The 25,512-nt window shown below is 35.5% G+C and overlaps 2 protein-coding genes across 3 annotated transcripts in view; both read left to right on the forward strand.

Annotated features, from left to right (window-relative positions):
- The window catches only part of trpc4b (transient receptor potential cation channel, subfamily C, member 4b), a 66,246-nt gene extending 62,592 nt beyond the window's left edge, over positions 1-3,654 (forward strand). Inside the window, exon 10 of the mRNA XM_046862862.1 lies at positions 751-3,654. Coding sequence (XP_046718818.1) covers positions 751-1,269 — 519 coding nt within the window. The 3' untranslated portion in view covers positions 1,270-3,654. The remainder of the gene's footprint in view (positions 1-750) is intronic.
- Positions 3,655-8,721: 5,067 nt separating this feature from the next.
- On the forward strand, positions 8,722-25,119 carry postnb (periostin, osteoblast specific factor b). Of its 2 annotated transcripts, XM_046863569.1 has the most exons (22): positions 8,723-8,959; positions 9,370-9,468; positions 12,703-12,767; positions 13,383-13,540; positions 13,753-13,917; positions 14,031-14,177; positions 14,427-14,568; positions 15,845-16,057; positions 16,182-16,316; positions 17,144-17,292; positions 17,688-17,824; positions 19,013-19,143; positions 19,313-19,443; positions 19,946-20,048; positions 20,178-20,245; positions 21,487-21,532; positions 21,625-21,639; positions 21,727-22,083; positions 23,018-23,062; positions 23,980-24,042; positions 24,130-24,162; positions 24,500-25,119. In XM_046863569.1, exons 1-22 carry the CDS (start codon positions 8,841-8,843, stop codon positions 24,547-24,549), a joined length of 2,571 nt encoding a protein of 856 aa, XP_046719525.1. In that variant the 5' UTR covers positions 8,723-8,840; the 3' UTR covers positions 24,550-25,119. The 2 variants fall into 2 exon arrangements, with proteins under 2 accessions (XP_046719526.1, XP_046719525.1); XM_046863570.1 differs by lacking the exon at positions 23,018-23,062 and having other exon boundaries at positions 8,722-8,959.
- Positions 25,120-25,512: the final 393 nt, after the last annotated feature.

The raw sequence follows: 25,512 nt of genomic DNA on the forward strand, positions 1-25,512 counted from the left end.
GAATCATTTTGGACATTTTGAGAGCTAATATCTATAGTATTAATCTATGCAACAACTTAATAAAAGTGAGACATTTACAGTGTTAGGAAATTACATTCAGCTGGCAACATTGGAACTTTATAATCCTGTGCAAGACTAAAAAGTAAATTTAAGCATTTTAGCATTAATGAAATAAAGTTTTAAAGTCTTATAATCTTATAAACTAAAAAAGGTGTGCCATATGCTAGGGCTCATCAACTAGCAGACAGTTGTCCAGACAGTTGTCCAGGTGAAAATCCACCAAGTATTTCATCGAATCGAACCAGAAATACTGTATCAAATATATAAAACAATAGAAATAACTTGGCGTAGCTCAATGGCAAACCGAGGTGTGTAGGAGATCTAGTCATCTAGACATCATAATTTGGCTCTTGTCAAACTCACTTAAATCCTTACACTTGTCCATTGTTCCTGTTTGTAACACACCAAATTCGAGGACAAAATGTTTACATTTGTCGCCTAATATTTGCCGATCAAGTTATATTGTCAATCCACATATATATACTGTATATATATATATATATAGCATAATCTCTTGCTGTAATGTGAATTTGTACAGTAGTTGTAGTAACACTAATAGGCCTATGAATTAAATGGCAAAATATAAAAAAAATGTCACATATGAATTGCAAGTGTTATCACCTGTAGATTCTCACAAAAAACATTTAAACCATCAAAAAATAGTTTAAAAGTTGTTTTATTTCCCTGCAGGAGCTGAAGCAGGACATCTCCAGTTTCCGCTATGAAGTACTGGAAATGCTGAAGGGCAATCGGACATCTCTGCGTAAGCCAAAAATGGTTTCTGGAACATCAGCCTCTTCACATCCGGGCTGTTTACACCAGTTCAAGATCAAGCCAAGTACATGTGAGGCGAGCTTAGACCATGTGCTAGAGCCTCGGAGGAGCCTCCTCAATGGCTCGGTCATGTCCCTGCCTGAAACGTCTGCCAGAGAAAAGCAGAAGAATGACAATTCCAGTGACTTTGGTCTGTTCCAATGCTCTACTCTAAGTCACTGTTCCAACACAAATATTTACTCAGTTTTTGAAGAGGACCGTAAATCAGAGATTGAACGATCTGACTGTGCAAAGGAGCACGAATGTGAGCATTCGCTGACCCAGAGACATATAGATTGCGGGAATGAGTCGAAGTCTAAGGAGGGAGAGGAAAAAGAGCCAGCTCTATCCGAGACTGCAGATAAGATCTGCTCTCTTTCACCAACAGACACATAACTTGAAAACAAGTTGAGGCGAGATGATGAGCGAGATCACCTTTTAAGGTCAGAATTGGGTCGCTTCTCGAGCTCGTGTGCCGAGGCGAAGTTCAGCTTGAACTGGCACATATCCGAGAATAGACGTCCTTCTAATCTAAGTCTCAGGGAAAGGCCAAAGCCTGTGGCATTTTTCAGCGATTCTATAGGAAGAGAGAATATTGAGCACATTTAAATTCAAGACCGACACTTTGCCAATACATGCTGTGTATCTTGATGGAAAATGCTCACTCAAGTACAACAAATAGCAGGCTGCCTGATCCAGGAACAATACCATGTACTTCATTGTTTGTCTTTTCATCGTCAATCTCATTTCATCCCCTGAGCACTAGTTAACTTGGTAAACAGTGTCAAAGCTTTGAGGCAATAACAGTGAAGTGTTTTGAACCATTTCTCCTGTCATGCAGTTTAGCATCATTTCTCTGACGTCAACCCTCGACAACTCAACACGGCCACTTCTTCGCGACCTACTCGCTTTTTTGCACAATAACCTTTAAATAATATTAAAACCATTGACACCTAACAAACTCGATGAATAGTTAGAGCTGTATTCTGAGTTGACCTCAAAAGATTCATGCCTGGAGGGTTGCCAGGGTGGTTTTTTTTTTTTTTTTTTGTACTAAGCATATATGGCACTTTTCTCTGTTGTGTGTAGATCACTCCCTTTAAAAGAAGCACTCAGCTTTAAAATGGGTTTCGAAATGTGATGCGGTGATAAAAAGAGTTTCAACATATACAATAATACACATATGAAAAAAAAGGAAAAAGATAAATGTGATAGCATTGCATTTGCATATACACTCTACACTGGGAAACTGTGTTTAACTGGCTACTTAGACAACATGATCTTTATTTTGAATAAATTATTATTATTATAAATAAACAATAATTCGGTATAATTTAGGGGGGGTTTCCTAGAGACTCTAAATGTGTCATATAGAAACTCAGTTAGGTCAAGAATTCTTTTATATTCAATAATTAATCAGTAATTCAATTATTCTTTATTTTTCACTGTTTTCAGAGACAATGTCAAGGATTTTTCCAGCCCACCAAGGAAATTGTGATAATAATCTTTGCCCTTGTCATGCCTTGCCATCTTTTCCTTAAATTTGCTTCCAACTATTGTAATTGCTAACTAAAAAAAAACTTAGATGCCACACTCCAAAAAAAACGACATTTTAGAAGTGGAAGTCTCTTGAATAAAGATATATTTCTCTTTTGTTTACTATTATGCAGTTACAAAAACCTAATATGAGTATTAAACTTGTTTCAAGCCTGCTGATTTCAAGCTTGTTTTAAAATAATAGTTATTGTAAGCAATTATTTCAGAAAAGGAGCAAAGTGATCCGTCAACAAACTAGAAAACAAACCTGAAGTGAGTCAAAATGTCCAGAAATAGGTCTCATATTTGGGTTATTGTAACAAGAAATACTATATAGAGTTGACAATATTCAAACCTATAGTCAAACCTCTATTTTCAAAAATATAACGGTGGTAGCTTAGTGGTTAATGCATGGGACTTTGGCTCAGAAGATCATGAGTTGAAATTTCGAACACACAATAAGCTGCTACTACCGGGCCCTTGAGCAAGGCCCTTAATCCTATTTACATTTAGCAGATGTCTTTGTCCAGAGCAAAATAGCCGCTCATAGCTGCTCAGTTGTATGAACGAGGTAAATGTAAAATTTTCAGTTGCTAAACTTATATTTTGCGATGATGTATTTAGAAATAAGTAAACAAATATATAATAAGCAAACAAATAAAATAAGGTGAATAAACAAAGCTCAGTTTAATGCATCACTACTATAAAAATATTCTACTTCATTTTATTTATATGTCCCTGATACATCCTTATAACAAAATTCATGGATTGAAATTCTGCATCTGCTGCTGGCATGTTGCAAAAATGCATACAATTATTTATCTCCTGATTTGCACTATTATATTTCTAACGTAATGCAATTTAAATGCAATGTTTTTTTGTGCATTGTACAGTCAAAACCCAACTTTCGAAGTAAACAAAGTTTTGGCACTAGATTTGTTCAGTGCCTCTATTTTAGGTAGAATATACTAAGCTCTGAATCCTCACTTCATGTGCATAACCCTGAATACAGGCCTCAGTGTGAAATGATGCGTTTTATCTAGACTGAATATATCAAGCTCATTTTCCTGTGCCCTTAAATAATTATGCTTATGTTTCCTAAGCAGTTGTAGCACTGTGTAACACCTGGAAGTTTGTCTACACAGTACTATTTAGCATTATGGACTATACCTGGGTTCAGTATGTTATGCATTACATATTATACTCAATGGAAACGAATAAACATTGCATAATGTATTACAGTGAGTTGTATATATTTAAATCTGTTTTCTTTTCTTTTTTTAGGGTCTACAATTTTACACATAATAGTTTTCCTACATCTCTTACAAAAGATCCATATTTGGCAACGCAGCCTATTACAGTCCCTAACTTTAATAGTTTTGCTGGGTTAGTTTAGTTCTTATTGCCTTTTTAGGTTAAATAGCATTCAGGTGCTCCAGATGTTAAACAGTTTATCTTTCTGCTTAAACATGTGGTATTACAGTGACATTTTGGGTGAAGATGTTTCTTCATACCACTTTGTTACTCTAAATAATTATCCAGTTGAGGTGTTTTAAGTTCATTTCTAAACCCTGTAAGACATTTCAGTGTACTAACATCTAAACTATTTTTTGGTACTTTCCAAAATTATAAACGTTGCCAAAAAAAATTACCAAAGTTTTTGCCACACACTTACAGTGTTAATGCCTAGAATTTTGTAGAGTATAAAAGGCATTAGATATTTGTTTTCTCAAATGTTGGAAAAATGCATCAAATCTTTCATCAATCCAGAAAAATCCCCAAAACAATACAACTGATGGTTTAGCTTGTTCTAATTATACAGGTTTACTACCACCTGGTGGAAGTTCTTGAGTTTTTCTGTGATAGGGGTTGCATTGCATTATGTGATTGATGTACAGTTAAAGTGTAGGACCACCACTTCTATCTGCTGCCAAAAGAATTCTGATGAAGAATCTCTCCTGTAATATCAAAAAGTTAACCAATTTTGTTGGTGGTTATTTTTATCCCTCTTAAAATGTGACCAATCTCACTTTCTCCAGAATGAATTTTGACCAGTTCTACTAAGTTTGACCTATAACTCTCATTTACGTTGATTAATCTCATCCACAGACATACAAACTAATCCAATTTACATTTTTGAGCATCTCTCTCACTCACACTAAGGACTTCTGCTCACTGTTACTTAAGTTTAATGCATTTTGCTTGCTCCTTAAGGAAATCTTAAGAATCTCAAGTGCTTCCAAATAAATCAAAAGAACATGGCTCTCTTAAAGAGTCTGACCAATATCCACCACTAATGATAAGCAATCATGCGTGCTCCCTCAGAATTTTTTAACAAACCTGCCTTTCCTTTAGAAATTTGTATGAATTCTGTCTGTCCTTTAGAAAGTATGGCCAATAACATTTTCCCTTCAGGAAGATGTACCAATCCTGCCTCTCCTTTAGAAAGTTGACCAATCCTACTTTTCCTTCAGATAGTTTTACCAATCCAATCTTACCTTCAGACACTTCAATCTCACCTCTCCTTCAGAAATTTTAACCAATGCCCATTTCCTTCAAAAAGTTTAACCAATCTCAGTTCTCCTTTAGAAAGTGTAACCAATCTCATTTTACCTTCAGAAAGTGTAACCAATCCCATTTTACCTTCAGAAAGTGTAACTAATGCCATCTTATCTTCAGAAATTGTAACCAATTCCATCTTACCTTTAGAAAGTGTAACTAATCCCATTTTATCTTCAGAAATTGTAACCAATCCCATCTTATCTTCAGAAATAGTTAACTATTCCCACTTTTCCTTCAGAAAGTTTAACCAGTCAGGCCTTTACTTCCAAAAGTTTAACCAATCGAATTTTACATTCAAAAACAAATTCTAATTCTCCTTCTAAAAGTTTAAACAATTCCACTGCTTATTCAAAAAGTTTATCTAATCCTGCCTTTAGGCTAAACTACATTCTTCAGAAAACGTAACCAATCGCACTTTTCCTTTAGAACGTTTGACCAGTCCTGCTTCCCCTTCAATATGTTTCACCAATACCACTTTTTCTTCAGAAAGTTTCACCAGTCTCAGCTCTTCTTTGCAAAATTTCAAACAATCCCCCACACTCTTTCAGAATTTTTTGTCAATACCACCATCTTCTTCAGAAATTTACCCAAACAAACTCTCTCCTTCAGAAAGATGAAGGCCCCAAAATGCTTAGAACAGTCATTTATTCCTATCCTTGTCAGGACATTTGGCGCTGGCCAGGATATCTGTTCATTACCTTTATTAAAGCAGTCGTGTTGTATTCGAGTCAAGTTCTGTAAAACAGTGCTGCTAAAACCACCTCACGAGCACCACATAAACCTTTCTATTTCAAGCATGAACACTTTTTAACCTTGATTTGCGTCTTTAAACCTTTTCCTATGGAGGAATATCATGAAAAGGTATATCAGATACCAAACTTGTCTATATTATTGCTCCCTTCACCCATCTTCAGAGCAGAAATCCACATTTTCATGCACAGTTCAGAAAGGAAAAGCATAATTGTGAACATTGTGCATTTTTTACCCACTGTAAGATTTATACCCTCATTCATTCTGTGCACGTTTTTGCATTTAAGTCAAACAAAAGGCTCTTGCAAGAGCTTATTTTTATCTAGCAGTTGGTCTCATGTAGCTATTACCTACCAGGGCCTTTATGGACTCCCCCTGACATGGACTATAACACTGGATAAGCTCTGCATTCCAGTCCAACAGCCATAAAATCAAAGAGTACAAGGGAGGAAAGGAGAGATAAAAAAGGATGAAAGAAAAAAAGGGAAAGCTCCAGAGTTGCGAATGATTGAGCAATTTTGCATTTGTGTTTAAACACGTATACATTTCGAAGTGACAGATAACCACAAATATTCAATAAGTTACCTTTCTCAAGCCTATCATTTAGCACTAAGACAGATACATTCATCAGGATTCTTCAAGCAGCTGCACTGATTTGCTGGCAACGTTCCTCTAAAGGTTCGCTCGGGTCAAACTACGGCTTCACAAACACATCCATGCATTACATACTTTATATGGTATAAAATGTATAGGGTTTTTTCTTGGTATTGTATTCTTTAGAGGAGGAAATGTTCATACATTACATACATACATTAGTGAGGCATCTTGTACTCCAATTCAGTGAAATATATATATATATATATATATATATATATACAGTACAGACCAAAAGTTTGGACACACCTTCTCATTCAAAGAGTTTTCTTTATTTTCATGACTATGAAAATTGTAGAGTCACACTGAAGGCATCAAGGGCTATTTGACCAAGAAGGAGATTGATGGGGTGCTGCGCCAGATGACCTGGCCTCCACAGTCACCGGACCTGAACCCAATCGAGATGGTTTAGGGGTGAGCTGGACCGCAGAGTGAAGGCAAAGGGCCAACAAGTGCCAAGCATCTCTCGGGAACTCCTTCAAGACTGTTGGAAGACCATTTCAGGTGACTACCTCTTGAAGCTCATCAAGAGAATGCCAAGAGTGTGCAAAGCAGTAATCAAAGCAAAAGGTGGCTACTTTGAAGAACCTAGAATATGACATTTTTCAGTTGTTTCACACTTTTTTGTTATGTATATAATTCCATATATAATTCCACATGTGTTAATTCATAGTTTTGATGCCTTCAGTGTGAATCTACAATTTTCATAGTCATGAAAATAAAGAAAACTCTTTGAATGAGAAGGTGTGTCCAAACTTTTGGTCTGTACTGTATATATATATATATATATATATATATATATATATATATATATATTTAGTGCTTTAAAAATAGACATTGTTATAAAGTAGGAAATAAGTACATTTGTTTAATATATAAGTTTGATCTATAAATTTATCCCCAATAGGTATTAGTAATAAGGAAGTGGTATGACAAAGAAACATTAAGAGGAACCAGACTCAAAACAGAACCCATCCTCATCTGGGTGACAACAAATGTCCATTTATTATAGTACTATTTTCATTAACTGTTCAACTCTTTATATTCATCCATTCTCATGGTTCTTGAGTTGTACTTAATAATCACACAAACAGACTTAATTTGAAATATGAATGAAATATGAATATAATTTCAATTTGTGTAAAACAAAAAAGTGTGGAAGAATTACATGTGAGAAAAAAGCATATACCCTGTATCAGAAAATATACATAAAATATACAAAAAATTATATTGTAAAAAATATGTGAAAATTAGAAATATATGCTGTATATATTACAATTCAACATACAAAACATTAATGTCATCTATTTAACATAAAAAACATTATATGTGTAAGAATTAAAAAATAACGAACTAGCTGTTACATCCTAATATGTGAAAATAAAATAAATAGTATCAAAACGTGCAAAAACAATTGCAAACACATTTAAAGGTGGAAATTAATAAAAACAATTATAAAACAAATAGATAAAAATGAAATTGCATACGATAAATTAAAATGTTAAGGGAAAAAAAAAATACAAAAACAAGATATCCAATACTCGTGAAAGTTCATAATAATGTGGAATATATTATAAGCTCGAAAACATGTACTTTATGGTTTGATCATTCTTTCCTTCATGGCTCATGCGTGTGGTTTGAAACCTTATCAAAACTTTGCCACAAGAGGGAGCCGCGAGTCTTCAAGCTTCTCAGGATCCAAGCCAATCTCAAACTCCTCTGTCCATCTCATATTGACATCTGGTAAGCAGATTTCGATCATATGCAAGGATTTCTTGCAGGGTCCTCAACACTGCATTGACATTACAGGAGTCATCCTGGTTCTTCTGGAAAATATACATGGTGTGTTTTAATACGGTGCGAAAAGTACAGAAGAAAAAAAAAATGTCATCTATTTTTCTGTCAAAAAAAAGAGCAGTGTGAGCCTGCCAAGTTACCAAGCAGATTGCAAGAACAGCCACAAAATGACTGATGGAGCACAAACAGTTCCTAATATGTAATTATGAATATCCGTTTGCATTTCATTGGCATGATCGTCGGTTTGAAAACTTTAATTATGAGCCATCATTTCCAGAGAATAAAGTAAACTGAGATCTAAACTACAAATTCTACTTAGAAGAAAATACACCCTAAAATACATCTCATTTTATTCATCTATCTAATGCAATTTGGTTCAATGTATTAATAAAAAAACTAACAAAAACTATTCATTTCCCCAAGGCACACAGTTTTGTTGGCTAAACTACATCAAAATGGTGACAACCTCCACCCCTGTTCTCATTCTTCTCAGCCCTCTCCCCCCGGGGCACAACATCATATAAACTCATAGGTAAGCATGAGCTCCAAAAGGCTCACAGGAGAACAGGGGAGGCTGGTGGAGTCACTCTGAGCCAGACTATATAAGCGTGTCTCCTGCCGGCTCAAAGCACTTCTCTCTCTGAGCTCCCTCTGAAGGAGGTGTCAGGATGAAGCTCCTCTTTGCAGCTGCCTTTGCACTCTTTGCGCTTTTGACCTTCGATCAGGTCGATTCCTCTGCTTATGATAAAATCGTGAGCCACAGCCGCATAAGAGCGAAGAAAGAAGGGTAAGAAGTGATTATTATAATTATTATTATTATTATTATTATTATTATTATTATTATTATTATTATTATTATTATTAATATTATTATTAGGTTTGCTTTTTTTAATGCAAAGTATGTGGAATTCGTTCAGTAAATCTCAGGAGTTTTGAATAAAGGAAATGCATTCATTTTTCATGTACATTAATAAATAAAAAAATATGAATATCAATTTTTTTCCTTTATAATTTCTTTTACAGTAAGTTTTTTTTTAGATCATACCAATATTTATGATACATTGCTATTTATAAGCCTGTAATTTTAATACAGTACTCTATAATAAAAATAAGATTTTTTTAAAAAGACCATTTATAATGCATGTAGTATATTGGTCTGACTCAATATTTCATTTTTCCCTTGCTATTCCCACTCAGCCCAAACGTATGCGCTCTTCAGCATGTGTTGGGAACCAAGAAGAAGTACTTCAGTACTTGCCGTAATTGGTACCAAGGAACTATCTGTGGAAAGAAAGCGTAAGTGGAACTTTTTTCCTTGGGCCTGTAAAAGAGTTCCCGCCCACAGGCAAGGCACACATCTGGTCGCTAGATGTGAACATGACCTTAAAGTTGGTTTGGGTGTTTTCAAGTAGGTGTTAATAAAGCATCTCAGATACAGACAAGCTGATAGAGCAGGTCTCGGAAAAAAACAAAAAGCATCCAAAACACTGTAGCAAAATGGTGTAAATTAAACGGATCATCAAATTCATTATTGCAAAAACAGTCATCATTATTTTCTCATCATGACTCTTTGATCGCTTCGGGTTTTCAGCCCACAAATGTCAGGTCGTGTCGAGTCTGTGATGCTTCTGGTTTCCATTTGTTTTTCCGCGGTTGGAAAAGAGGACGAGGTTTGGAGATGAGTGAGGGGGGTTGGGGGTGGGGTGGCTTATGGGTTCCAAAAAAAAAAAAAAAGACAGCCTCACGTGCTATGAGGCACACTGGCCACAAAGAAGCAGGATTCCGGCTCCCCCAGCGCTCTGGGTCCTGCCTCGGCGCCTCTCCTCAAACATGGAGCTGAGCCAGACCAGACTTTCTCATCAGCTTCAGATGTTCTACAGCTTCTACGCTGATCGTTTTTTGTAGACTCAGCAATCCTTCTTTTAACAGCGGAAATAACCGCATGTGTGTCCACGAGCTGATTATGAATATTCTTCTTATGTGTCCATGTAAAGCAGTGGTAGAACACTTAGTGGTTTACATCATCCAGCTTGCTCTAGCATCTACAGGGGTCTAGTTTAATATCATCCTTCATTTCACTTACTTTGCTAATTAGGGTCAATGCTGATGTTGCCACAAGAGTTCTGTTGGATCAGATTTTAAAGTTAGACCAAAGTTTCCTTCTAGATCTCCAAAGCATAGGTTAATTAGTCTGAGCGAATCCTTTAAAGGTTTGATGTAGAACCCTACAACATGGTCCTCTCTATTAGCAGAATTGGTGACCATTATTGAAACATATTTCTCTCTGGATCAGTTTTTGAAAGATGGAAAGTAGAACCCTAAAATACAGACGTTCTCTTTAAAAATATTTTACTTTTTTTTTGTAGAAAAGAAAAGCACTTGAAAGAACCTTTAAGGAACCTGATAAGTGTACGAAGGTACTTTCTAATAGGTGGGTTGTTAACTACTAAAATATAAAAAAGAAGAAGCGGAGGAAAGAAATAGACCCCTAATGGTTATTTTTTTATGTTACCTAATGGTACTCTTTAGGGCTCTATGTAATGCTTTACCATTGTTTCTCTACCTGGAAGGCTAGGAACCCTTAACTATTCAATTAATCTAATGAGCCTTAATAAAGACATGAAAATCCCCATTTCTAAGAATGCACCAAAAGCAAAGGGCATTTAGCTACATTTTTTAAAGAGTACCCAACAGTAGGACACAGCCAAAAAAACTCACCGGATTTAATAGTTCTTTAAAGGATTTTTGACCAATTACGATTCTTGCCTTCCATTCTGGCCATCCTTTGAGCTTAACTGAAGTTGAAGATACTTGAATCACCAACCATCTTGATAGAGAGAACTTTCCTACATGGAATAATCTACTCAGTTTTAGAATATAGTCAGGGGTCCAGTGAACCAAGGCACTAACCATCTGAATTTGGGTCTGTCTTAAATATTTTGACATGTGCCTCGAATATTTCACTTTAATACTTTCTGTAATTAAATGAAGAATAACCACAAGTTCCATTACTGACAAAAAAAAGATTAAAATACATTAGGAAACTCTTAACTGTAGCTGTGGCAGGAATCCAACAGGTTACCAAAATAAGAGCGTCAGGCCTTCCTCTATGCATGGGAGAAATGTTTGAAACAATCTTGTTTTCTTTTGGCTAGCCGCCTAGAAGTGTAATAGATATTGCTTCCTCCCTGAGCTTTGCACTTCAAAGCTCTTGCCACATTCAAGGCTGGTACTGTGCCATGACCTAAATGCTCATGTTCCCAAACTAAAAAAAAAATGTTGCCCAAATTCTGTCTGCTGCCTCTGGTTCTTTAGTCTGCTGACTAATTTCTCTTTAACTAATTATTTGTGTACTTCACAAAGGCAGCCCTTGGTTTTGACTTTTTTTTTTAAGACTCAGACCAAAAGCTTTTTTCAAGGTTGATTTGTAGACTTCCGTCTAGCCAGGTGTTCCAACAGACAGGCTGAAAAAACAACAAAAACCCCAAAAAACATATGGAACCATTTACAGTTGTGGGGGTTTTCCAGAACTGCAGCCCACTAAACCTGACCTCCTACAACCCCCATGTGTGAAAACACACATACACTCACACATGTAATACTCCCCAAGTAATTTACGTTAGGTGACTGGAACATCTTGATTCTCAAATTAGGGAATAATTTTCTATATCAGCAGCTTGAACTGTAATTCTGACTAACCAAAGTGAGAGGTTTATATTAACGATACATTGTAATTTTTATAGTAACTACTCTAATATACTCTAATTATTGTAAATAATCTTAGGCTAATTAAGAATACATAAAAAAAAACATTTATGAGCGATAATCTGTTTTTATTTTCTGTTCTATTTGTGCTTTTTGGGTTCTGTGTAACATAAGCTGTTTTTTTTTATCTATCTATCTATCTATCTATCTATCTATCTATCTATCTATCTATCTATCTATCTATCTATCTATCTATCTATCTATCTATCTATCTATCTATCTAGATAGATAGATAGATAGAGTATATATAGTGCATACTGCATTAGATATTAACCAAGGCTTTTGTCCAATATTAGTTCCTTTTTCCTATTTTATGGCATTCAACCTACTGTAGCAATTTAATGTTTATATTTGGTTGGGAATTAGATTTTAAAAAATACAATTGCAAGGGATAAAATAAATAATACTAAAATTATATAAATTCCCCTGCTGCTAACCACATGTCCTAAAATGCTAGAATGGGTCAATTTTCCCCCCAAAGAACAACTAGGAATGTTGCGGGAATGTAATGCTAGTGTGGCTAACTATCTCTAACCACAAAGCCACATGTCATGTTTGTGTAATTATATAGTTCATGAAAGCTAAAGTCATGAAACATGCCAAAGCATCTATAAAGCTTGGTCAGCTAGATTATAAAGTCTGTAATTGAATGGGAACACAAATCTGTGCTTTTTGCTGTTGTATGATTGATGTACAGGATGAAGGTTAAATGTCTATTGAGAAAACATTCTATGTCTATTGAGAAATCTTTCTTTCTTTTTGTAGTACTGTTGTTTATGAATGCTGTCCAGGATACATGAGGCTGGACGGTATGCTAGGCTGTCCCGCTGGTGAGTAGTTTCAGTTGATTTAAACATAAAATAGACTTTAATAATATGGCTTATGACATTGTTTAGTTCTTGAAACTGATTGGTTTAACTGCTAGTTGTAATAAAAAAAAAAAAAAAAAAGAGGAAAGGTCTATATATATATATATATATATTTCACTAACAGCTGGAACCAAATTCCTTGTGTGTGTCAACTTGGCCAGTAAACTTGATTCTGATTTGATTATGGAAGGATTATTGATATCAGTGCATTGTATATGAAAATAGGTTTTCCATCAGAGAACACAGTTGTTTTCTCCCAGATGTTTCTCAACATTAAATGTAACAGTACAATGCGTTGTATACTATTGGGAAAATTTAATGTATTTACTTCACATCCAAGTGATTTTCCTATAACAGTAGGTTGCCACCTGTATATGCATTAATTGGAGGAGCTTCTAAATGTACAACCACTTACTGCTTATATACTGGTGGATTTTATGTAATTTCCTGTTTTTCTAAAGTTGTCAATTACAAGGTCGCAATTAATTTGGCAATGTCCAGTGGAAAGACTGACAAATGTAAAGAACACTACTTATAATATTGTTGTAATGGTTATACTGTCTTTTTCCTCTACAGTGGCTCCCATTGACAATGTGTACGGAACACTTGGCCTGGTGAATGCAGTCACCACCCAGCAGTACTCGGCCTTGTCCAAGCTGAAAGAGGAGATTGAAGGAGCAGGATCTTACACGTTCTTTGCCCCTAGTAATGAAGCTTGGGATCTTTTAGATGCGGTAAATATCCCTCTTTACTAACTCTTGTTTAAACCCACCCTTTTTAAAGCAGAAATAACTCTATATCTGTTTCCTTCAGTTTTTAACCTGATATTCCCTGAATTAAATCATCCATTTACATTAAACTGATCCTTAAGTCGACCAGTCGGTTAGGTTAAATAAATGGTTATTAATATGCTTCCTTAACAATTATGCGTTTTATTGCATTCCAGGAAATACGGGGTGCTTTGGTGAGCAACGTCAACATTGAGCTGTACAATGCTCTGCATTACCACATGGCTAACAAGCGTCTTCTCACTAAAGACCTGAAGAATGGACTCACCATCAAGTCCATGTACAACGACCTTACGCTCTATATCAACCACTATTCCAATGGGGTAAGTATTCTAAAAGCTCTTAAAAAGGTTTCTTGAGATATGATGAAGCAAATTTATTCATTTATTTATTTGTATATTGAGTTTAAAGTGTTTTTTTCTCCACTGTTGTTCAGGTCGTCACTGTCAACTGTGCCAGGATCATTCATGGGAACCAGGTGGCTACCAACGGAGTGGTGCATGTTATTGATCGTGTTATCACTGCTGTGGGAAACACTATTCAGGATGTGCTTGACGTTGATGACGATCTGTCTTCTCTGAACGTAAGTCACAATGAGCAGAAAAGTCTATATATTCTTTTAGAAAAGAAGGGGTTTTTAGATGGATTGATAACATTCTTCATCAAAGTCTTTCTTAATTTCTTTCCTATAGGGAACGATTCGATTACTGTCTATTTAAATGTCTCTTAAGGCAGAGATCTAAATATACTGCATGAAATTGAATTTTTTTATTTTATTTTAAAGAATAATACATTCAAATGAGTAAAATGTTTGTCTTTGCTCTTGTTTCAGAATGTGGCTACTAATGCTGGTCTGTTGGAGCTGTTGGGCAAACCTGGCCACTACACCCTGTTTGCTCCCACCAATGATGCCTTTTCTAAGCTAGACAAGGAAGTGCTAGATAGGCTTATGGGAAACAAAGGTGCCCTCCAAGGTAAATTGGTAAATTCAAGTCACGAGTGCTTTTACATCTTTGGAAGTATTTTCTCAAACAAAGCTTGGACATCCAAAGGCAAAATGTTGAGCCTACATATAGATGGCAGCCTTTTAGCAATGTGGTACTTTTTAATAAAGTGCAAGTCCAAGGAAAACCGCATGACGTTTCACACAGGACATGTTTGCTGATTCGAGTGAACCAAGAGTGCTGATGTTACATCTATCTTTTTTTCATCCCCATTCAAAACAGATGGTGACACTGATATGCTCTCTGCAGTGGGAATTCTCAGACAGTTTGAGAACAGCATTAAAACCAGACTTAAGTCTGCAATGACAATTAGATTGAGTTATTGTTTTATTTGAAACACCTTGGTGAGAAATGAAGTCATACACAGTTACTTATTTGAGTTGGACTTCAGAACTATTATTTTAGCTGTTGATCATGCAAAGCAATCTTTGCTCTTTATATACTAATCTCCTAATGTATTGCATGTGCAATGAAGCGACTGTCCAAAGAAACGCTCTTTGCCCAAGTGGTGCAACATAGCTCCAATGTAAACTGTAGGCCTGTAAGTTGCAAAGTGAGCAAAGCACGATGCCAAGTGCAATGAAGCAGGAAACAGCTGCTGGTTTTACAATCCATCAAATTTGGCAGGGTCTGAATTCTTGCATTTTAAATGGTCCCACATCAGTCATTTGACAACCCTTTGAAACTGTCCTCCACTCGAAAGCAAATGGTGAGGGGGTTGTTGACAGGCATATTCTCAAGGGGTCTAAGGGTTCCTAAGGAGACTCTGGTTCATTATATGGTGCATTTACTACCTGGCACAGACATACAGCTTACATAATAGTGCGTTTCGGTGGTTTGTGTTTGGAAGACAGACAACTATCTAGAAGACAACTACTAGAAACAGTCCATGATGTTATATATTTAACCACAAATGGAGAGTGTAGGGGAAAATCACTGGAAAAAAGACAGAATGTAGAATTTCAACACTGTATTCAGATGAATTTTGGACTGACACTTCGTCATCCTCAATTGCATCACTCAAGTCCACGATTAGTCTCAACTAAATATGTGCTTGAGAAATGTGACTGGTTCCCTTGTGGTCCCATTAAAGCACAAACCTCATGCAAGTAATGCATGTTTGATTTTCTCTTAATGTCCTAGGAAAACCTGTCCATCATTAGGTTCTTAATATCAATTATTTGGTATTACAGCAATAACACAACACCAAACATTTCTTCAAGCGCATTTCCATTCTTTTTCACAGCCCTGTTCAATTATCACCTCTTGGACTCAGTCCAGTGCTCAGAAGCCATCATGAGCGGCACCTCATATGAGACCATGGAGGGCAGCAACATTGAAATTGGCTGTGATGGAGAGAGCCTCACCGTTAATGGGGTTAAGATGGTGCTCAAGAAGGACATTGTCACCAGTAATGGAGTTATTCACCTGATTGACCAGGTGCTCATTCCAAACTCAGGTTAGCTGCATCTTATTTATCTTGTTCGAAATTTGTCATTTTTAAATAAGTAAACCAACCGGGAAACTGGATGTCATAAACACAACATGTCATAAAAATCCTGGTTGGGACTTTTTCCTACAAGCTAAGCAGGTGATGGAGCTGGTTGGCCAGTCACAGTCCACCTTCGGCGACATGGTGTCAGAACTGGGTCTGTCAGCAGCCATGAGAGGGGAAGCCGAGTACACGCTGCTGGCTCCCCCCAATGTCGTCTTCAGTGGTAGGTTCCTCCAAATAAATTCCTTAAGTCACTTTTGACAGGATTTGAACGTGTCATCTGTGTTTTCTCACTGACTTATTAGTTTAATGTTCTGCTTAAATCTTCTAATTCTTGGCCCACTGAATTTTATTCATTCACTCCAATTGCTGCTAAACATACAAAATAAAGTGTGTATTTTTATTTCGGCAGGGATGTGAAAAACGTTTTGCCATTACCAAGAATTTTGTTGATGGTATAAGGTTTTATAAGTCAAATTGGCAATATTATTTTTTTTGTTCTGGGTAGTGTTTATCCATATCATTCTACATTGATTTACTGGTATTAAAATGAATTGGAGAAGAAGAACTAATAATGCATGTTGTACATTTATTCCTTATTATTTAGACCATTATTTAAAATCAATTCACATGCTTTTGGATATCACTGAAAGGATTTATGCCCAAAATCAGCCAAGTGAATACAAAGATAGCAAAATAATTGAAATTCTATCTTGTAGAAGTGAATGTACATTTTTCAATGGACATAATTAGTAATCTCAAATATGATACATTTTTGGTTGTTTATAGTAAGATTTTAGATTACACAATGTCTTTCCCTCAGAATAAACTTATAGACCTCCCAAATGGTGCTGTATACTTTATGCCTGTGGTTAAGTTCAGCTCTTTCTTAGGAATGTACAGGATATCTGATTATGAATGTGTAGAAACATTGCTGCATGTCCTAAAATGGCAACGTATCTCGTTAATGGAGGAGATAAATAAAAAGGATGAGGCTCCATGCAACGGATAAGGTACATGAACTTTTTTACTTGCTGATGCTTACCATAGATGAGATCATGGCAATGGACCAGGATGACATGAGAGTTCTTTTGGAAAACCACATCCTAAAGAACAAGATTGTGTTGAGTCAGCTGTTTAATGGCCAACGTCTGGAGACCCTTGGAGGAAAGTTTCTCCGGGTGTTCGTCTACCGCACAGTGAGTTTCTAAACCAACCCCAGCACAGTAATGGAGAAAATTAAAAAAAATGTTCTTACTTTTAATATGCCTTAGCAGATATAATACCTTGAGGATTGTATTGAATTCATTGTTGGTTTAGTACTTGTAAAAAAATTCATACTTGACCTGGTCAACCTATTTGCATATTCTGATTTAACTTCATTATAAATCTAAACCATTATGTTCTTTATAAAATAAATAATAATCTGCAATTAAACTTAATATTTAAGAAAATCAACTAGAACAAGCAACCAGTCATATCTTAAATAGTACTTTATGAAATGCATAAGCAATCAATTCAACAAACTTCAGAATTGTATTATATATAACCATGTGCCTATATTCCATGTTTTTTGCATGTTGTATCTTGAAAGGCTGTCTGCATTGAGAATTCCTGCATGATTCGAGGAAGCAAAGAGGGAATTAACGGTGCTCTCCATCTCATAAGGACTCTGATCAAACCAGCTGAATTCAGCATGTACAAAGTGCTGAGTGAAAATGGAAACTTCAAGTAAGAGACATATAAATAAATGAGATACTTTTACTAGTTAAGTTATCTCTAAACAGAGACTCTAAAAAATATTGACACATAGGCAACCATCGCAACCCTGGTCAGAGTTTTTCATCCCAAATGGAGTTGGATTTGGAATGAGATTGTTGGTGTTAAAAGAATTTTAATGGATAGAGGTTTATTGAGCTAGTTAAAAAATTGTCCAGACCACCAAGGTCTTGTTTCGAAACAAAGTAAATGGAATGAAGTCTAATACATTTCAACAAGCGAAGGGAAACAATGGGGAATATAGACAGCATCTGCAATGGTGGAAGGTTTAAGTATTTTGCAGAGATTGTAAAACGCAAAAGTGATTATGAACTGTTCTACCTGGTGAACTGAAAACGCAAAGAAATGCATGCTTACCATTTTTCATTCATTAGATGAGAAAAAGTGTGAACATGCATTTTATTTTTCCAATACCAATATTTAAGGGGAATTTCTGGTAATAAATTGTATCCAGAACTCATGAGTCGTGAAATAATATACCAAGTAAGTGGGACAGTAAGTAAACACATTAAGAAGGTGCCCACTTTGTTCATAGCTTCAACAAGATTACTTTTAATTTTTTTTCTACTCTTCCTGGCTAAAATAGTAATAAAAAAAACAGTAAAAACAGTAAACGAAAAAAAAAAATAAAACTGCAAAGATTAAGACAAGAATTCATAAACTGGTATTTTTTAATAATATGTCCTCAATGAGAACTGTCAGGTGCTGTATAGCCTTTTGGTATTTAAACCCCTAGTAGGTTTCATGTCAGTCAGGATGTTTTAATATGATATGGTTCTTGTTATAATCTGACAGCTTCAGAAAAAATATCTGCCCGGAGGAAAATTACTGTGATATGCGTAGCCTCAGGGACTCTAAATTGTAATGGAAAAAAATGATGTGAGACAATAAAGGGTCTATACTTGCCCGTCTGCCATGTTGAATGTCAGTCCTTATCTCAGATTGAATTTCAGAAAGTGTTTAGGCTGAGGCAGTTTTAGAAGTGTCTTTGGTGGTTACACTAGGGGGTGCTATACAGTTTTAAAAATGGGCGATTCGAATGTATATTAAAATGAATAATTCTCCAAATGAAGCAATTTATACAACTGAGATAGTGAGAATTTTTATCTAGATTCAAAGTGGTGACCTCAATGCTTGCAGAATCTTTTTGAATCTGATGGAAGCAGCTGGTCTGACTGAATTGCTGACGCAGGAGGGCGAATTCACTCTGTTTGTGCCAAGTGATGAGGCTCTTGCTGGTCTCACTGAGAGAGATATCAACATTCTGAAGAGTAAGTCTTAGAAGTTTTCTCTTGTGCATGATATCTATATTTCAATGGTTTCCAATGATTGATCTGCAGGACCTGCAATGCATCTGGTGTGTCAATTATCTTAAAATAAGTACGACAGACCCAAAGTACATACCATACTCATCACTTCTCTTTTCTTTTCTTTGTTTAGGTGATCCTAATGCCCTCAGAGCCATCCTGCTCTACCACTTCAGCAAAGGCATTTTCATTGGTGGAGGTTTGGAGTCCGGAGTCACTAATCTGCTCAAATCTCTCCAAGGCAGCAACCTCAAAGTCTTGCATGTAAGTGTTTAAAAAACGTTGACAGTTTTCTCTTCACAGGTTCTTTCTTTCCAAGTCCGGCTTTTCAGACCTTTATGAAAATCCGGTGTCAATCACATTTTAAAGCATCGCCTGTTTTTATTTCTGCAGGCTTTACTGAAGGCGTATGAATAGATTTATTTGAAATGAATGAGGTTCAAAAGTTTACCAAGTCTGTATGTTTTATGGGTGGGAGACGAGTGCTTGACCTTACATGCCAACACTACTTCACACAACATGCTACTTTAGACTGCTGTTTCTACTTGCTTAGCTTTGTGTCCTTTCCCTGGGTTACAAAAGAATGAAAGCCTACAATATGTCGCATTAGTTTAAACAATGGATCTATTCAAATAATCAAGAATTCCTTTCAAAACAAAGTGCAAAGATCTTTTCCAGTTTCACATTTAACATCTTTTAAGATCTTTCCAGGAAAAAAATGTATGGATTATTCCATTGCACTGATTTAATTTATACTCATTTCCAGGGGGCTGACGGTATGCGGGTGGACTCTGTGCAAATTCCAGAATCTGACCTCATGGCTTCAAATGGAGTCATTCATGTCACCAAGAGCCTTCTGTACCCTGCAGGTGTGGACTCCAATACTCCAAGCTACATAATACTAAATACAGTAGCATTTAAAAATTAACCAAGGCTTCAGAAGCTTATAATAACAATCTTTTAACTAAACCTCATTCCATCTAAACCACTTTTTGCAGATGTTCCAGTTGGAAACCAGGAATTCCTTTCCCTCCTGAGACGGTTCATCAGGTACATCCAGATCAAGGTATCAAATTATATTGGGTAAAACTAAAAACATTAAATATGAGCTCATATGGAAATTTTTTATTGACAATAAATCATTAGTTATTGTGTGGTTATAGGAAAATAATCCACAAATGGAGTGGTGTGATATGGACCAATTGTCATCACAGCTAAATAATTTTCAATAAGAGCAATAAGTGTGTTATTAATCTTACACCACTAATTGCTATTAATATAAAATGTTTGCATATCATATTAAAGGAAAGAAGCTTACAGCTTTACATTTGCAATTTGCAAAAATATTGACACTTTGTAAAAAAAATACTAAATAAATCATTTTAAAGTAAACTTTATTACATTGACAATCAGAATGTATGCTCCAATTATAAATACAGTAGATACATGCAGGGTATGTAGAGCAATACATTGTATATGCATTTATTATGTGTTATAAAACATACATTAGAATTTATAAAGCCTGTAACTAGACTGTAGCAATTATACACAGTTTTAACTAATATAAACTGCCATTTATATTTTTGCATTCGAGTACCCATCAGTGAACAGTTGAGATCCTCAACAATGATGGAACTATAATGAATGGATATTTACACAATTAAGGATGGGTTCACTTTTGAGTCTGGTTCCTCTTAAGGTTTCACCAGATTCTTCCCTGAGATGGTATAAGGAGTTTCTCAAATTGTTATGTTCATTGTTAAAAATTAGATATTACCAAGCGGCAATCAAAACAAGGTCAAAACAGAGAGTGTGCTTTACTCTGATTGGTGGCTTTTTGCATGTTTGACTAGTTTACTTTTTATTCTTTTATAAAAAAAAGATTTGATACAATTCGATTCAATTTTGTCATTGCACATGTTGTGGTACAAGGCAAAACAAATACAGTTAGCATCTAACCAGAAGTGCATTGGTAGCAGTGTGATATATTTACATATGGAAAGGAACCACTGATGAAGAGGAAGATATTTGACTTTGAAATATAGTGAAGTTAAAGTAAAAGTTTCACCAAATGGAAATACTTCAGTAAAGTACAAATACGTGAAAAAACTAATTATGAACAGTAGCGAATTACATGTTCCTCGTTACTGTCCACCGCTGTTACATTATTATAACACTGCTTTTATTATACCACTGCTCTGTTTTGATGTTTAGCATCAAGTATTTAAATGCAAAGCAATAAAAAAGTTTATAGATTGATTGATTGCAGTGTGATTACACATGACTATATTCTTTCTTTTGACACAGTTTGTATCAGGCTACAAATTTCAGGAGATTCCCCTGACATTCATGAGTAAGTTTTATTATACAAATTTCACATTGTATTAAAATGTTGGTTAATATGGTAATATGGTGATTTGATGCCTTACTTTGATTCTTTTTCAGAGAGAATCGTCACAGGTATTGAACACTGCTGATCATCATTCAAGCATGTATGCATTAGATGGAAAGTTCTTATTTGTGTCACTTACACAAATGCCTTTGCAGTTCATGGACAACCCTCGGTATCTACAGTTACCCGTTTCGTCGAAGGAGACCCAAGACAGACCCACATCACCAGCTATAGCGAAGGTGACCCGACCCTTACCAAGGTTACAAGAGTCATTCAGGGAGGCCCAACTGTAACCAAGTTCACAAAGGTTGTTCAGGGACAGCCAGCCCTAACCAAGGTTACAAGGGTCATCGAAGGGGACCCAAGTCTCACCAAGGTCACAAGAGTCATCGAAGGTGACCCAAGTCTCACTAAAGTCACAAGGGTTATTCAGGGAGACCCTAGCATCACCAAGGTTACACGGGTAATTGAAGGGATTCCATCTCTTACCAAAGTGACCAGAGTTATGGAAGGTAATATTCCTTTTTTTCTTGTTTAAAGATTTTTTTTTTCATCAAATTAACAAATAATCACAACGAGAATTACAAGGTTTAAACAATCATTGTATTCATGTATATACAGTATGTTGATTCATCACTTTTTATTTTATGCTGTTTAACAAAGTTCGTTGCTGTTTTACAATTGCAGACATTCAGAAATATGCAGGCAAGACAAAGTTCACAATGAGATGGAAATTTTTTAATAATGACTAGATGTTGAAAATGCGCAAATGTAGCTTGTGGCAAATCTTCCACTAATGCAACTCAAGTCATTGCAGCTTGACGGCTATGCTTATGTAACAATAACGTTGTTTTTGTAGTGTACAACTCTATGGCTATTCCTATTTGTATTCTTTTATAGATGATTTTAATTGTTTTACTCCTGCCAGGTTTAAACAGTACCTAAATAGCTGAATTAATAAATCTAATTATTAAATTAATCAATCAATGATTATTTAAACTTGTAATGTGTAATATTGTGTTATCAGTTTATAAAACTAGAGTGACTGCCAAATATAAGTCTTAAAAAAATATATATAAATTTCTGCAAACTCATGAGCACGTATGGGATGCAAACGTTTTAAATAATTCGATTTGGATGAATACTACACTCCCTCATTTTAACTCTATCCAGTGTGATAAATATGGCCTTTGGGTAATATTCATATAACATAGATTAAAGTGGAAAAATGGTAAATAATATAATGCGACCCCTTTTCATAATGGTCCAAAATGCCGAAATTGTTCATATGCTCTCATATAACTATTCAAACTGTCGATCAGACGCAAGTTATAACATATCATTCAAAACTCAACTCAAGACTTTATACTTTTGCTGCATCAAGCTTTTGGTGTTCTATGGGAACGTGGAAACAATTAACCATGCCTAAATGTTCTGCATCAACAGGTCCTGAGATCTTTTTCAGCAACATTGGCGAAATGGAGCAGAATGGTAGTGCGCTATACTGAGCAAAACCTTTTTGATGCATGCATTTAGTGGGGTTAGAGCTACAAATATAAAGAAATATCCAATCTTTCTGCTGTTTCCCTTTTATAAACCTTTACCACCACCCCCTTAAAATCCCAGCATACAGATTTACCATTTTGCCTTTTTTAATGACATACTTTCCTAAGTGTTATTACAGTTATTAAATATTACCAATATATATATATATATATATATATATATATATATATATATATATATATATATATATATATATATATACATACATACACTACAATGTGATAGTATGCTGTGTGGTCAATGGATAATAAGCTGAGACTTTAAGGGGTTAAACAACTTTATTATTTCTTTAGACTCCTCCTGCACAACCTGGTGTTCAATTCATAGTTATTACAGTATAAGAAGAGAATTTGTTTTAATCCACAAAAAAGAGCAGCAAATGTGTGCTACTATGACCTGAATCCCAAATCTTAACCATTCATAAATATTAAATTTCCTATGAATTGAACTCCTGATTTTTTTTTTTTTTTTGGGTTCCGAACTAAAAACAAATGAATGGATGCAGTGTACCAAGATTTCTCCCTTCTTTCCTTTCTCAGATTCTCTTAAAGTCCCTTTACTTTGAAATCTTCTAACCTGCAGGGAAGTGGTAGCTCAGTGGTTAAGACCCTCAGATGGTCTTCTTATCAGAGTATTAGGGGTTCCAATTCCACCACCACCACCAATCTACCACTGTTGGGCCCCTGAGCAAGGCCCTTAACCCTCAACTGCTCAGTGTATAGCTGAGATTATTGTGAGCCTGGATAAGGGTGTCTTCCGAAATGCAGCAAATGCAAAAGTTTCCTTTAAGTTCCTTTAAGTCCATAAGTTCATGTTTAACAACTCTGAATTATTCCTTACAGGGCAACAGACAGAGTACTACAATGTGGACACGGACGCTGAGAAATTTACCCAAACTATTCAAGGTAAGATTCGAATAAACCCTTCTGGTTTTCCACAATATGTCACAAATTTCTGTAACAAACCATATAATTCGATTTATTTCATTACAGAAGGAAGACGAGTGCCAGGAAGGCGTGTGCCAGGTGAGGCCTTTGACTCTATAGTTTTACTAGATCTTGTATTTAAAGACATTGGAGAGCCTCATGTTCTGACAAGCCTTATGTCCTGAGTGTAGTGATGATGATAACTTTTAAAAATAATGGAAAAAACTTATGCCAGTTTAATGAATGGCAGGTTAAATGTATCCACCCTTTGGCTTTTTATGTCTACTGGTGAACAAGGTCTATGAATCATATTAAATATCAATGCCACCAATATATTGTTTTAAGCTAAGCATGCACACACACACACACACACACACACACACACACACACACACACACACACACTTATGTCATTTCCTCCCTCTGTGTTTTCCAGCTGGAATCAGAAGGAGAACCAGGATGACCAGCCAGCCCAAGACTCAGTGAGATGGGAAAAAACAAATGGACCCTTCAATGCTTAAAAGAAATCAGGGGTTCAAGTGGGGAAAAGTGGTCTCTCTTTGTAAGAGCCTTTTGGATGAGTCCAACTAGAGCTTGGTTTAAACCAAAAAGAGATAAATTTACATTGACAATCAGTGTTTGTGTTTTGTTCATTAGCACATCCAGAGAGGAATTTCAAAATTAAACTGTCCCTTTGTATGTACATATTTTTTTTAATAGTTTTTTTTTTTATCATTTTGATTTTGTAGAGGCTTACATTAGGAACAGACCAGTGAAAAAGTCCAGTGGGGGAAAAAAAATGTCAAGGCAACATGTGGAAATTGCACACATCTGCATATTTTTTTTAAACATTAAATTCCATTCAGTAGATCTGTTTCGGAGAATATATCAGAGCGTATGGATAACTCCTTAAACCAAGAAGGAACATGAATTCAGATTTTGTTTTAGGGTTGAGGTTGTACTTCTGCATGGCGAAAGATTTCATGGTGCTCATGTTCAGTATTTGTTTCTTTCGAAAAATAATAAAAGACTGCAAGATTTTGGTAAAAAAAAAAAGCCTCCATGGATCTTTTTTTTTACATCACAGCTTAGTAGTTTGATCTTTACTCTTCTTGGTTATATCATCTAAATAAGACTTATGTACAGTGGTGTGAAAAGTTTACACACCCCTGTTAAAATTGCCTTGAATGAAACAAAGGTAAAATCATGCCAGATCTTTGCAAGTAGGATAAAGGACCTAGTAACCATATTCAAATGAAAAACATAAAAACATGTTTTATATAATGGGGGGGTGAAGTGTTGGTTACTCCATAACTGACCCTTAAAAGCTTCCAGATTGTTCATGATTTTGTCATTCCACACTTCTATGCATAACCCTCTTCAAATTAGGTAGGTTTTTGCCAGAATTTAGATTTTTGACAGGTTTTCACATTTTGTATGATTTATTAG

This window comes from Silurus meridionalis, chromosome 12 (genome assembly GCF_014805685.1).
Source record: "Silurus meridionalis isolate SWU-2019-XX chromosome 12, ASM1480568v1, whole genome shotgun sequence".
NCBI lineage: Eukaryota > Metazoa > Chordata > Actinopteri > Siluriformes > Siluridae > Silurus > Silurus meridionalis.

Coding starts and splice junctions, on each gene's coding strand:
- postnb (XM_046863569.1), top strand. CDS start 8,841: ATGAAGCTCCTCTTTGCAGCTGCCTTTGCACTCTTTGCGCTTTTGACC. Junction 13,541..13,752: donor CTTGGGATCTTTTAGATGCG/GTAAATATCCCT, acceptor ATTGCATTCCAG/GAAATACGGGGTGCTTTGGT. Junction 24,043..24,129: donor ATTTACCCAAACTATTCAAG/GTAAGATTCGAA, acceptor ATTTCATTACAG/AAGGAAGACGAGTGCCAGGA.